Source organism: Clytia hemisphaerica, unplaced genomic scaffold, assembly GCF_902728285.1.
Source record: "Clytia hemisphaerica strain Z4C2 unplaced genomic scaffold, Clytia hemisphaerica genome assembly, whole genome shotgun sequence".
In the NCBI taxonomy this organism is placed as follows: domain Eukaryota; kingdom Metazoa; phylum Cnidaria; class Hydrozoa; order Leptothecata; family Clytiidae; genus Clytia; species Clytia hemisphaerica.
The window spans coordinates 310,969-325,976 of NW_027103875.1; the positions used below are offsets into that span (position 1 = coordinate 310,969).

The following is a 15,008-nucleotide window of genomic DNA, read 5'->3' on the forward strand; positions in this document are numbered from 1 at the left end:
GACAATAATATTTAGAGGTTTCTTTGCTCGCAGGACCATGCATCAACAGATTCCAAAGAACAATTAAAAAGGGAAGATAAGAAAAGAAAGCAATAGCAAACTAACAGCTACTATTCTTTTTAATCGACCTTTTTAAAAATACAGATTTTGAAATATTCACTAGTACTTTTGATTGCAATCACTGCTTGGCAGCTGCAACAATTTAAAATGGTATTAAACAACATCTACAAAAATAAAAGGTTTGAAAATAAAAAAACAAATATAAATAAACTGACTGGTATTGACTAATAACACATTTCCTTTATCCCATGACCTTATCTAGAAGTAAACATGTTGTTCTCAATATTTTGAAATTCTTGGATTGAGAATGAGACTCATACACAAAAACACGGCTAGCTTGATATTATACTTTAACCATGAATCCCTCTAAGTCTTCATTTAGAACCAAAATGTATCTATACCAGATCACCATCGGTTTTGGTCAAACTTAAAAACTTCTTGTCACTCATTCGTAATCCTCTCAAACGGTTCTCAACTTGCTCCAAATTTCTGTCATTCATACTCTTAAGCAGATTCTGAGTTGGTAGGAAATAATTTGGTAGCCATTTTTCTTTGAAGTAGCCTTCAAGTAGTGCAAGCATATCAAAAACACGATTGGTGTACTCTTGGGGTACCCATAATTCTTCATCAATTTTTGATTCACCGTAACATATATGAAGCAAAGTTGTTTTGATAGCATACGATGGGATATTTTTCAATTCCTTTTTGATCATTGCTTTTAATGTGCGAGCAACCTCTCTTCGGTTTTTATTTCCTGAATCGATATCACGTAGGAGAGCTTTCTCCTCTTTAGAGAATGATCTACGCCAACTATTTTGATCAGTTCCAATTTTCTTTGGTACATAAATGTGTTTTTCTGTAAACAAAAATAAATAATAATAAGATGAAATCAACTATTAAACTTGAGGAAGGTTTTGTAAACGTTTGAATATCACTTGAAGAAAATAAACTTAATTCCAAGGATACAAAAAGCGAAAAAACATTTATGAAGATTTGAACTAAATATTCAAATACCTTAAAGGAAGAAATTTTGGCGGAAAGAAAATTTTGCGGATTTGGCGGATTTAGCCAAAATATGCCAAATTAAGTTTCCCGCCAAAATTTATTTTTTCCTCCATCCGCAAATTTAATTTATTTCACGCATTCCCTGAATTCATGCTATTTCAAGCCTTAAAACAGGGTTTTTTTGCTTATGTAATAACGTTTTTGGCCAAAAATATCCTGCAACCGCCAAATTAAATTCCCGTCAAATTTAATTTATCCAGCTATCCCTCTGAAAAAACTTTTTTGGCCATCCGCCAAATTAAATTCCCACCAAAATTTCTTCCTTTAAGGTAGCATTTTCATTGAAAACGGGAAAATTGATTATAAAAAAAGAAACTTTTCAAAGCTATTCTAATTTTGCTGTATTTAAAAAAACTATTCTTTGGAATGTAAATTAGTTAAAGGCGAAAAGACTTTTTGGGTTGCTTACCTTCATTTACTTTGACTTCAAAGGAGGGTAACAAATCAACACTATACCAAAGGTCTTTATCATCCTTTTTTCTTTTGATATCAAATTGAATAGCTGGACCGTGCTCCTTCATTGTAATCAATTCTTTATATTGAGGAGAATTATTAATGAAATTTTGTAATGTCCCTTTGAATTTGTCTTTCAGTTTTTTTGACAGAATTTTACCATCCGTCTTATCAGCTGATTTGGTAATTGCATTTTCTTTTACAATATCCTTATCAATTAAAGCTAAATGTGCAAAGCCCTCTTCATCTTTTATTGGCAAAACTTTAAGATCTTCTCCACCTTCGAACAAAAACATAACATCAAATTCGAGTCCATCTCCTGAGATCTTTAAACCTTCATATGTTGAGCCAGTGTACTCAGTGTTTTTACACGTTAAAAAGTTTTCTCTGAAAGACAATTTCAAATCTTCCAAAACAATACCAAACTTTCCTTTTGCAGCTTTAAGGTCGTCCTTTTTTGGTGGATTGCAATATTTCTCTTTGAATTTCATCAAAGCTTCATCTATAGGTTTCTTCTTATTTTCGTCTTTGAGAAAATCTGGAGTTAATGTTTTGATGCCATCCAGAACTGAAAGATTAATAACAGGAAATTGAAAACCTTTCATTTTAACAACAGCAGAAGAATAGTCACAGAGCTGACGAAAATCTTTATTAATTGGGTGGACTTGATTTATCTGCCAAGAAAGAGAATCAAACTTTCGTAACACAGCAGCAGACACCTTACTCCATGAATTGAGGCAGTAGTTGAGATGCGGAAATACAAGAGCGTTTACTTGTAGATTTTAGTACTGTCATCAACCAGAAAAAAAACTAAAAAACAAGAGGGCTCTGGATTGATTTTCTTTCATATTCGATAACCTTTTTCTGCTGTTATTTCGGTTTCCAATAAACCATCTAAAAGGTTGGGTTAATATTTTTTTGAGTTTTTCTGAGTTTTAAAAAAATTAATGATATGTTTATCATATTTAATGAAGATGACATCTGTAACTTTGCTGACGATAACACTCTTCCGGTGGCAGGAAAAACGCTTGAAATTGTTTCCACTATGCTCTCCAAAAAAGCAAAACTAATGTTAGATTGGTATGCACATAATTCATTGGCGGCAAACTCAGCAAAGTTTCAAGTCATCTTTCCAGGTAGTCCAAAATGTAATATTTCTCTGATCATTAATGGTAATATTATTGATAGTTCTGAAATTGTAAAACTTTTAGGAGTTTTGATTGATGACAAACTCTGTTTTTATCCTCATCTATTAGCTGTATTAGACCTTACGTCAAATGCAAACAAAAAAATTAAAGCCTTAATGAGGATAAGGACTATTTTGTCCCAAGAAAAACGTGACATCTTATATTTCACTTTTATTATGTCAATTTTCAATTATTGTCCACTCATATGGATGTTTTGTTCTAAAACTGCACATGCATTAATCAATAAAACGCATTACAGAGCCCTCAAAGCAAGATTTTCAAACTTTACCGAGTCCTTTGAAAAACTTCTTGTTAGATCTAATTCGATTGAAATTCATGACCAAAATATTAAACTTATGCTTTGCAAAGTTTTCAAATCTAAAGAAAACTGGGCCCCAAAATTTTGCATGACATTTTTGAAACAAAGCAAATACCATATGTTCTAAGATCAGGAGATTTGCTTGAAATTCCAAACTATACTTACACCGATTCTTTTGACTTTCGCGCCACAATGACTTGGAATGAAATTCCGAGTGTTATCTTGGATTTTAAAAATAAACTAGATGAGACTACCATCTCATGTAGATGAATCTCCTCTTCTACCCATAATCTAGTGTAGTTTTTTTAATATATATTATATATATATTATAGAATTTTTTATACATCTTAATTATAGTTTGTCGGATTGTATTAGTATTAAGTTACTATTTTTTATAATTTTCCAACGTTAAATAAAGTGAAAAAAAAAAAAATCAATGCTATCATGCTATCATCCCGAGAGTGAAATTGGAAAATGCTTCTTTTAATAAATCTTTTGTTGTTGAATAATTGATTACCCAGCATTGGTTCGAAATGATAAGAAAAATAGTCAAATAGTCACTCATGAGAATAAACTCGTCCCAAATTAAAATATTTGCTTAATTCTTCTTTTTGCCAAATTGTATAAAAATTGGCGAATTGGCCAAATTGGTTACGTTATTAATCTTACCGCTTGTGTGTCTTTTGATGTCAGAGGTGGTTGATGGTAAGCGTCTTAAAACAGCATCTTTAAAAAAATATTAAATAAAAAAAAATATATTCAAAATTATATATTTTCAAATCACAATCTAAAAAAAGGCTTTATTGATTGAATTTTTCCAACTACTTTAATCGTAGAAGTTTTAGCGAGACTAATTTTAGCGTTCTAGCGAGTTTTCCCTATTTTCGCTAAAATAATTCTCGCTAAAATACGCCGAATCGACAGATCGCTAAGATGTATCCGCGCGAAATTTCTGGTTATATTGCCTTGATACATATTTATCAATAGGAAGGGTCTCAGTGCAAAGAAATGCTAGAAAACGAATTCAGTCAATAATGTAATGCGAGTATTCGCTAAAATTTATCCCCGCGAAATTTTTTGAAATCGTGATTTGCTAAAATAGATTCAAAAAAAATCAAGATTTTCCTGACTCGCTAATATACGCTAAAATTAGTCTGGCTAAAATTTCTACGATTAAAGTATCTAAAAGTTAGTCCAAAGACAACATAACAAAGTCTTTCTGTTTTCAATGGATACTAAATCTTTTTACCTTGCTTTCTTTCCTCTTTTCCATCCTTTGATTTTGGAGAGCACACCTTTTCTTCTTTGGCCACCTTTTTAGGAGGAGTAATCTGAAGATTACTCAAACCATTTGCAGCAGTATCGACATTTTTATCTTCAAACTTTCCAATCTGTTCTGTACAACTTAGGAGTTGAGATTCTGGAACCCAGCTGTTTTGTTTCCAAACAACTTGATAAAGTCTTTCTCCATTTTTCTAAAAGTAAAATTGTGCAAAATATTTTATTTAGAAGAATCGTTAAACTTTCTGGATTTACTAGTCAAATTTTGTATGAATTCAATTTTGCCAATAACCTGGTTTTACCAGCTGAAAACCTTTCTGCTAGAAATTTTATTGGTATTTGCTATGTAATTTTACATGACTTTTACATGAGGGATTTATTTTCATGAAAAAGACACAAACTCACTTAAAAATTAAATTTTCTGAAATCCAACCCAATTAAAATAAATTGGAGTTCCAGGTAAATGGAATTTTATCAAAATTTAACATTCCAGTAAGAAAATTCCCTAATTGTGATTCATTGCAATATTGGAGTAAGTATCATACCTTTTTAACCTCCTAAGGCTTATAACAAGTACATAATGTTCTGGTTGGAAAAATAATAAATAATAACGTACTCAGGGGAGCCAAAAAGTCAAGTCTCAAACATATTTTTGTATTAACAAGAGGATTTTAAAAAGCACAGGGCCAAACATAATTTGCATTATCCATAATCTTAAGTCAACGTCAACGTCATGCTTGAATATTATTAATAGACTCTAGCATCAAATTAATGATAAGAAAATATTACGTTCACTCCCCTGTGTTTACTAATTCTGCATTTCACATGCTATTGTGGACCAGTTTGGAAAACAAGGCATATGTGGCAGATGTATCTAGCATAGAGAATTGATTAGGCTATGGCAAAGATATTCAGTATGAATATTACATTGTTTCCAGATTGTTGACGCCAGAGCTTTTAATTATAAGATATGATATTGCGCCCTACAAAAAAAGTCTATATGACTTTTATAGGTTTCAAAAAGTTTGGGTAATTGCTAGGCTTTTGAGACAAGTCCTAACTCACTCGAGACTGACACAGACAGACTGACTGAAACTTATATGACTTTAAGATCAGATGACAGAATAAATAGTGAGGTCTGAATTTCTATGAAATAAATGTTGAGCTTGCTAAAACAGGTTAAAGCAGCATTTAGTGAAAGCTATGACTAGTGTCAAGAATTTTACGCGAGCATAAACTTTCACGAATGGCCCTTCCTAGAATTTTTAAAGACAAATCATCAAAACAAAGTAGTGGGCTTTTTTTCATTTGATTCTTCTATTCGTTACAATAGACCTTTTGCTAGATGCAACAACATTTCATCCCCAGTTATAATAAGCAACGAGAACATTACATAAACACTTCACAGGATAGTTAGCCTGATAGTATAGATTACCTTCTTAGCATTTTATTATTATGTTACTGTGTTTCATATGACATGACTAATTGCTAAGTTTTTTTTTTGTTTTTTTTTTGATTTCTCTTTAATCACCATAAATGATATATAGAAAAAATTAAATAAAACATCTTTAATACAATATTTACAGTTATCGTTTTTGTTGAAGAAAAATTGATGAGAAATAAGTGTCTGTGCCGAACTTAAAAGTACACATGTCAGAAGACCATTATTGTATGTTGCTTTAATGTAGACATCCTTGTTCTAATTTTGACACCCTTCTTTAAATATAGAGCTGGGATCACAAATAACTTGTATTCCCATCGTCCGACTGACTGACATCTTTATTTCAATTTTGATCGCACAAGAATACATCTTTCCCGTAATTCAAACTTCTCAGAAATGGCCCGGGAAATGTGCGCTCCACCGAACGAACGCGTTTTTGCCTGCAGTGGGTTAGGGAAAGTGGGTTTTCAGCTTCTAACTTTTGATAGCGATCTTCTTTTGGCAAAAGATTTTCAGGATGGTATAATATCATGAATAGATTGAACATACTAAAATTTGAGGGCATTTTGTTTGACAGAACTTGAGAAAAGCTCAAAAAACCAACTTTCCCTAAGGAAACGCAGGCAAAAACGGGTTCGTTTACCTCCAGAGACCAAACGGTGGAGAGTATCAAAATAATGCGCGCGCATTAGTTTTACGAATTACGGGAAAGGTGTATTCAATTTCAAAATATAACAAGGATAATATCCAACCCTTTCCTATGAGTTTGCAGGAATGTGCATGTTATTATCTCCCTTGTCATAACAACAGAGATACTGCATTTGAAAAAAGAGGGGCCGTGTATCGTGAAATCCTAGGACTGCTGTGACGGACGTCTACATAAACACAATAAAACGTAGGGCTTTTTATCTTAAATTTCCAATAGATTTGATTTCTGCCAACTCATAGTTTGAAAATCCATTTTTCTGACGTTTTTTTTTTGCTGAACGACCGATTTTTTTTTATCCTAAAAACGATGTGAACACAAGTTATTTGTGATTGCAGCCTAGGAATAACATGAGTGTTGGAATCGCTTATGCATGATGGAAACAATTTTTCTTTGCTTAGCGATCAGAAGAGAGGAACATTTTTTTGATCCAGACATTCCTATCATTCCTATCTCTAAAAAGGGTGTCCAAATTAAAAGAGGGATGTGGACATTAGAAAAACTCACGGAATTTAGAACCTCATTAGAACCTCATGACCCAATATAAAATTGAGTAAAGAATATAGCCAGGCGGTGTTAACCGAACCGAACCCTACCTTTTGCCTTTTGCTAATCACAACAATGGGCTATTCCAAAAAAAAATTCTACAGGGGTATTGACGAACTTTTTTCACTAACCCCCCTGGAAATTTTGGATAACAAACTATCCCCTGGAAATTAGGAGTCGACACCCCTGGAAAGTGAAATTTTGTGAAAAAGGGCCTGGAAAGTGATTATTGATGCCAGTTTGGGAGGAGAGAACCCCCTGGAAACCTTTAATAACCCCCCTTGGAAAATCTGAAAATGACCAAAAGCCCCTTGGAAAATCAAGGCTCAGTCCCCCCTGGAACCAGTATGGATTCCACGAAATCTCGCGCCGAAGATATTTTTCCGTACAGCAAGCCTCACGCCAAGCAAAATTTCTTTTGTACCAACATTCAATTTTTCAATAAGGGTGCAAGATGCGCCTAAAGCAAATTTAGCCAAATGAAAGCTAAAAATCGATGGATTATGGAGTCATTCACGCCGAGCTGGAATTATTACTTTACGCCAACTGAAAATCAAACAATCTTTGTAAGTACCCTTACGCCAATGCGCCAAAAACGTTTCAGTTGTACGCCGAAGATCTTCGGCGTTAGTTACACGAAATCCATACTGGCCCTGGAAAAGTTCGTCAATACCCCTGTATGGTTTAAAAATGGAATAGCCCAATGCCTATGTGGAATAATTAAAAACTCCGGCAAAGTCCATTCTGATGGAAAAAATAACAGTTTGTATTACTTTTGCAAGAGTAACACACACATAGTATAGAAGATTAGTTTCATTTAGTCTCTTACAGTCTGTTCTCAGCAGTTCAGTAGCTATATGTTAGCTAGCAGTAAAAAAAACTTTAAAAAAAACTTACATCTTTGATGTCTGTGATTTCTTTAATGAAGTCTGGATTTTGTTGATACTGCGACATGGTGAAACAGTAGGGCAATGTTAGTATTACGAAAATCAAATGCAACATTCAAAGAAAGTGTTACTCATCCCTTCCACAAAAAAATACTCAACAACACTGTCACTGTCAGTGATTCCATGAAAATTTGAGAAAGGGGAAAGTACAAGATGTACAAGACATTACGTCATGCTTGCCAAAAATAGTAACATTTTTTTGCTTTGACCAATCAGAGGAGCTTAAATCTAAATTCCCAGAATTGACGATTACTTTTTTTCGGCAGCCGTAGCTTTCCTAAGGGCCCCATCACACGACTAAACGAGCTTAAGTTCCTTTTACACTATTAAGTTGTAGGCGGTGCTAGAAAATCTGGTCAAATCTTTGATATTTGGATATATGGGACACCCTCTGATTTTGAAATACCCATCATCCAGTTACAATACTTTGTTTGTACTTCTGATTCTCCTCACGCTCAGGACTAAAAAGATTCTGATCTGGATTTTGATTTTTTAGGTCTGTTTTTTTTTTTCAATATCTGTTTGTAGCTGGTTTGTAGTCTGTGTAGTTGTATTGTAGAGCTATCCTGCTACACGTAGCTATACACACTCTTTTTTTGTGCACAAGCAAGTCAACTCAAGCAAGTATCTACTGAGGCTAAAATTTACAAGAAAATAAGCATCATTAAATCCTAAACATCATCATTGCAGAGTATGGCAGAAATCATTGAGATCTCGATCGGGTCGGGGGCAGAGATTGCTTAAGCAGGAGCAAAATTTTGATAGACCAGACGTCCGCGCTCGATAGGATCGGAACGGAACGGATCGATGACGGATAGATATGTGATCGATGGATTACTCATAGCTACCGTGGGATCGGTTAACTTGCTGGTCATTAAAATACAACTACGCACAATACGCAGCTCTATGGCACGTCGCCAAAGCGGAAATAAATACTATCTCTCATTTCGCGACACTACCTTTCATCATTTCACGACACTATCTTTCACTTTGCGGCACTATCTTTCATTTAGCGACACTATCTTTTATTTTGCGACACTATCTTTTATTTCGCGACACTATCTTTATTAAAACGACATTATCTTTTTTTAAACGACACTATCTTTTTTTAAACGACACTATCTTTTTTTAAACGATACTATCTTTCCAAAAAAACATTATCTTAATTGAAACAATACTATCTTTTTTACGGGATACTATCTTTTTTATGGAAGCCGAGAAGTGCCATCGACAAAAATATATTTAATTTCAGAAAAAATTAATTAATTTTAGAATAAAAGTAGGAAGGTCGGGCCTTACGCATGCGGCAGTAACAAAACATAGATTTTCGAAAAAAAATATTCAAGCTTACATACCTAAAGGAAGGAAACCTCTTTTAACATAAGTATTTTTTCCAAAGCGTGGAGAGTTTATTCAGCTTTCTTTTGCAGAAAAAATCAGCACATCATGTCTTCATTTTCCTTCAAAATTTGAAAATGAGTACTCGCGGTTGAGTTTTTTCAGACTTCTTGTTTGCGGCACAGCAAACCATGGGGGTTCTAAAATCCAAAGCGCTAGCCACCCTAAACAGCTATCGACCTGGAATTTTTTGCAACGTTCCCCGCGATAGTTTAGCTTTTGAGACGTACCATGTTCGTTGGTTGGAGCAACGTATATTTTTCAGGACGTCAAATTATGTACTTAAAATGTGTTTTTTTCATTGAAAAAATCAAATTTTTTTATCGAACGTGAATTTTTTAGAAAGAACAATGATTTTTCTTTCCAAATGTGAAAAAAGTAAGAATCAAGTTGTAATTACCCCCGTTTCAGCTACATCTACGGAAAATAAAACTCGCACTAAACCTCCCGCGCAGAATTTTTCATAAAATACTTTCGCTTTTGGTGCCGTAATGAAGGTACAAAATGGCTGGCGATGCATGCACGAAAATGCTTGAAAAATTAAACTTCAAAATGGAATATCTTTGGAACTTTAAAGAATTGGAAGGTAAATGACCCCTCATTTTTCTTCTGATGGTTATGGCTTTCCATTAGACTTGGTTTGGTATTCTGCAAGTAAGTTTGAAATTTCCTCTGACCACCCTAATAAAAGAATATTTAATTTTAGAAAAATAAATTTGAATTCAGAGAAAAATATTTGATTTTAGAAAAACGATTTAAATTTAAAAATTAATTTTACTTAGAAGAATAAATTTAAATTGGGAAAAAAATATTTAATTTTATTTTAGTAAAAAAAAATAAAACTTAGAAAAATTATCAATTTAGAGAAAAAAATTTAATTTTACTTTAGAAAAAAAGAAAACCATTTCATTTGGACAGTTTAGTCATGTGAAAGTGACTAACTAAAGTAAATTGTAAATTTGGTCGGGGAAAAGTGACGAATTTGAAATTTTGGTCGGGAGAAAGAAAATGTCTAAGTTTTATTTCGTCAGGGAAAAAAATCGTCACCTAGAGGTATTTTCTTCCTCTAGGTGACGATTTTTTTCCCTGACGAAATAAAACTTAGACATTTTTTCCCCAATAAATAAAAGGTATTAAATATTGAGCATAATATCGGTTCTGTCAACTTGAATTGTTTGTGGATTGACATCTATGTGATGTGCAAAAAAATAATCTGGTCTGAACAAAAGTCAAATCCAAAAACAAATCCAGGAAGTATGAAAACGAAAGTTGTAAGTAAGTGTGTGGCCCGGGAGGAATCAGGCCAAAAAGTTTTTCTTTTTTCAAACTTTTTTCAGACGGTGGACTATGGTGTAAGCATGCACGGAATCAGGCTCTCCCTTTTTTCTAAAAACAGTTTTTTCTGAAGTGAACTTAATTTTTTCTCTAAATTGATATTTTTTCTAAATTTAATTTTTCTTACTAAAATTAATTATTTTTTTTCTAAAATTAAATATTTTTTCTTGATGGCACTTCTCGGCTTCCATAATAAAGATAGTATCTTGTGAAAAAGATAGTATTGTTTCAATTAAGATAATGTTTCTTTGGGAAAATAGTGTCGCGAACTGAAGATAGTGTCGCAAACTGAAAGATAGTGCCGCGAAATGAAAGATAGTGCCGCGAAATGAAAGATAGTGCAGTGAAATGAAAGATAGTGCCGCGAAATGAAAGATAGTGCCGCGAAATGAAAGATAGTGCAGCGAAATGAAAGATAGTGTCGCGAAATGAAAGATAGTATTTATTTCCGCTTTGGCGCGCCATACAGCTCCGCTCGCAGCTCTACTCTACCATTTTTGTTTTGATTTAATTTTGTATTTTAATGACCACCAGCCAGGTCTTTCATTTGAGGGCTATGCATGTTAGCCTCCACTGATGCAAGTTACCCAATCTCACGGTACCACATGCCACAAGAGCTCTCTTTAAATCTTCAACCATGCCCTTACTTGTCTTCTCCACATGCAGCTTTCTTATTTTTGGCTCACCAAAAAATAAAATATAAACTTGGGTCCTATTAAATCTGTTTTCACTGAATCCATTCTTGGAGGTCCTTAATCCTTTGAGAATAAAAATTTACGATTCAAAGTCTTCTTGGCTAAACTTTTGCCGGCTTTTACAAGAGATTTCAAAGAATTTAATTTTCACATTTTTCTCTTAAAGTCATTTCAATTGGTTATTCAAATTATCAAAATCAGTTAATGGTTGGTTATCATCTTTCCACAGGGCTTCTATTTTCTGAAAAAGGTTCCTTTTTATTAACCGATTACTATAAAATATGATATGGAACAAAAATTGATCGATTCCCTCCCCTCCTAGCACACAAGGTTATTAATTTATCAAAAAAAGGAATCTAGCAATGCATTTGACGCGAGCCATTTTTGGCGCAACAAGACGAGTGATGACAGGAAAGCATGGGAACAAAAACTTCTACAAGGGTGAGGAAAACTTTCACAATTTCTCACTTTTTCTGAGCCCTTTGCAGCATCCTAGCCATTATCAACCCTGTGTTATTTATTTTTCTTGTGTCAATATCATCTATCTCAATACTTATTTTCAGTAAGCTTAGCAGCTTAGCTTTTTCATTTTATTAGATTATTAATTTTTATCTTTTTTTTATATTTTGATAATGTACGTATATGTATAATGTGATGAATATGTTGAATTTTAACTTGAGCTTCAACTAGCGTTTAGTATCAAAGATTCTATTATGTTTGTTACACTCTAAAAGTCTTGTTTATCAACAATATCTTTTTAACGATCTAATGTTCATGGTTTTCATGATTTTTGCAATTTTTTGAAATCAAGGTTTCCTTTTTTGAATTTGGAAACTCATCTGTCCATTCTCTTCCATATCAAGGGAACTGAACGTCAAATAATGCTGACATGCGATAGCAAAAAAGATTACATGCTTAAAACCAATAAATGGACTTTACCTCCATGAATAAACTGCTGTAATATTAAAAGGAAGTGTTATCAAATGGTGACCAAAAATTCTACAATTCCTCTATTCGGAGGTTTAATTGTTGTTTCTGATGTTGGTTCTGTGAGGCTGTTTATTTGCTCTCATTCATCCTTACATTAAAGATTTATTCGATTGTATTACATGTTCCTAAAATTTAACCTCCTAATAGATTGATGTTAAGAGGTTAGTGAGGTAAAAGCTTGTTTTCATTTTATTCTTAGGTAGAGGAGTGCGCAACCATGGATTTCCCACAAAACACGGTTTGTATCTGTTTATATTTTTTCCAAAAGGGGAGTAAGCCTATCCAAAAACCACAATTTAAAAGAGGAGAGAGAAAGGAGCGTATATTATAGCATATATGGATTACATACCGAGTGCGTCACAAAGAAAACTTTGAGTTCAAATTTCTCGACGCCTGTGAAGTTTAGACAATTGAATCCTTTTGCGTTAGTTAGAAAGGAGAACAATTAACTTGGTGTTTCCTTTATTAACTTTAGTCAAGTTAGTAAAAAGTTATAACCAAAAGAATAAAAAAATTAATTTCAGAAAGTGCTCAAAGTGGTCGAAAATTGGCCTGTTGAATTAAAAAAAGACATATTTCGGCGATCTTTATGTCATCATTTTCAACCGCATACTAAAAACATTTCAAATATTACAATTTATTCTAAAAATCTGTACAGCAGGTAATAAAAATCGTAATTAAAAACATTAATGAGATTAAATAAAGCTATGCACAAGGGAATGAAGTAATAAAATTGATATAAAAGAATAACGGTTGAAAAGAAACAAAAGAGTAATCAATTGTCAGGGGCCTATCCAAATAATTGAAGCTCTTTTGAAGCTTTTAAGCCGTCATTAATTTTAGGCCAAAGTTTCTTAATATAAAATGCCTCTAAAAAAGATAATTGTGACCAATTATCATTCATGTCTAAAATTTTACACATTACAGTTATTCAATACTGCATTAATGATATGTTCTTTGTGGTTGATCCCGTCGGAATTATCAAACAACCGAGTGAGAGCAAAAAAGTTTAAACGTCATGGAATTTATCACAATGTTTTAAGTGTTGATGCATGGGTTGAACTGCCCTTCTCAAAAAGGATTGAGTTAATCTAATCTTTAAAGTAAAGAACTTGAGAAATTGAATTCAAAGTGTTAAACCTCGTGGTGCACCCAGTGTGTGAACCCCCCCCCCCCCCACCCCCGGAACCATGTAAGATATCGCATTCACTAATCCCTAATGGTGAAAAATTTTGATATAGTTTTACATTCATTTTATTCTTTGCCACGGAAAGTCATGTGATATGCCTTTTAACCAATAAGATTTGATTATTGCGAGGGGAAAACAAACACTATGGTTTAACTCACTAAAAGATTTTGTTTAATGAATACACATAATTATCTTTAGTAAGTGTTCTGTTTTCCCCAATTTTGACGTCATGCCGTGGCAAAGAATAGTTTATTCAATGTAAATATTAAGATATTGATCGTTCAATCAGTGGAATTTTAATAAAACTTAGGCATAATTTTACTGAAGTTATTTTGTTTTTATTTTTTTCAACCCAGGTGGTTATAAAATCGTCCAGAAAAAAGTTTCTGAATTTATCGTCCCTGACTTGACTGGTTTTGAGGTAACAATCAATAAATTTTGAAAATGATTAAATGGATATTGATTATTTTTTGAAAAACATCAATGATAAACAAATTGTGCTGACAGTATTACAATTTCAAAATTTCAATTCAAATCTATTTTTATATGTTCAACTTTTAGATGAAGCCTTATGTTTCTTATCGTGTGCCTCTTATCAAGGAGCCTGCGATGACAGCAGAAAGATTATACCAAGAAATCAAAAGCAATATTGATATTATAAAACATAGGGAAGTGCCCTAATTAGTGAATGTTTTGATTTTTAGAGACATTTTCTATAGAAGTTTGTAAATATTTTATTTTATACAAAAGAAGAAGTGCAAAACGAAGACAGTCTTATCTAGTTATTATCAATGGAATTTGGCTTATGATTGGTGTATATATGGAAAACTATTGCATGTTTCACTCTTTACATTATCAAAATTTGATAATTTTTCTTTATAATCGCACGATGGGTTATTTTTTCTTATTTGGCACGTTCTCAAAGAGAGCAATTAATCGTTAACCACACTCTCCAATGCGGCGCAAATGTTTACAAAATTGATTTTAATTTTTTTTGCATCAAACGTTTTAATTGCATTCGAAATTGATAGCGAGTGCAATTCGAATATAATTGCACGAGTAATTTTTTTGGTATTAATTTACCGAGTCCGAAAGGAAAATTCGAAACAAAAAAAGCACGAGTGCAATTTTCGAATTGTACGAGTTATTATGTGATTACGAGCTAATCGCACAATAGGTTTCACTGCTTTTTCTCAGTTAGGAAAGTAAATTACACTTAAAGTTTTAAATTTTTCTCTTTTCTCTAAGTTTTTCTTTTATTCTTGTTTATAGATTTTCTTTCTCACAAAATGAATTTTGAATGCAATTAAAACGTTTGATGTAAAAAAAATGTAAAAAAAACATTAAGATAAATTTTGTAAACATCGGCGCAGCATCGAGAGTGTGATTTATGATT

The 15,008-nt window shown here is 32.8% G+C and overlaps 2 protein-coding genes across 3 annotated transcripts in view; one reads left to right on the top strand and one right to left on the bottom strand.

Moving 5' to 3' along the window:
• LOC136808393 (large ribosomal subunit protein mL41A-like) overlaps positions 1-14,379 on the top strand; it is a 175,899-nt gene extending 161,520 nt beyond the window's left edge. For both annotated transcript variants that reach the window (XM_067064932.1, XM_067064933.1), the window contains exons 2-5: positions 11,754-11,874; positions 12,623-12,661; positions 13,969-14,033; positions 14,174-14,379. In XM_067064932.1, coding sequence (XP_066921033.1) covers positions 11,796-11,874; positions 12,623-12,661; positions 13,969-14,033; positions 14,174-14,293 — 303 coding nt within the window. In that variant the 5' untranslated portion in view covers positions 11,754-11,795 and the 3' untranslated portion in view covers positions 14,294-14,379. The remainder of the gene's footprint in view (positions 1-11,753; positions 11,875-12,622; positions 12,662-13,968; positions 14,034-14,173) is intronic.
• On the bottom strand, positions 93-8,148 carry LOC136808381 (cyclic GMP-AMP synthase-like receptor). The gene is made up of 5 exons (XM_067064914.1): positions 7,956-8,148; positions 4,334-4,559; positions 3,754-3,810; positions 1,535-2,146; positions 93-916 (listed from the first exon to the last, which is right to left on the bottom strand). The coding sequence occupies exons 1-5, from the start codon at positions 8,058-8,060 to the stop codon at positions 456-458; spliced, it is 1,461 nt and encodes a 486-aa protein (XP_066921015.1). The 5' UTR covers positions 8,061-8,148; the 3' UTR covers positions 93-455.
• Positions 14,380-15,008: the final 629 nt, after the last annotated feature.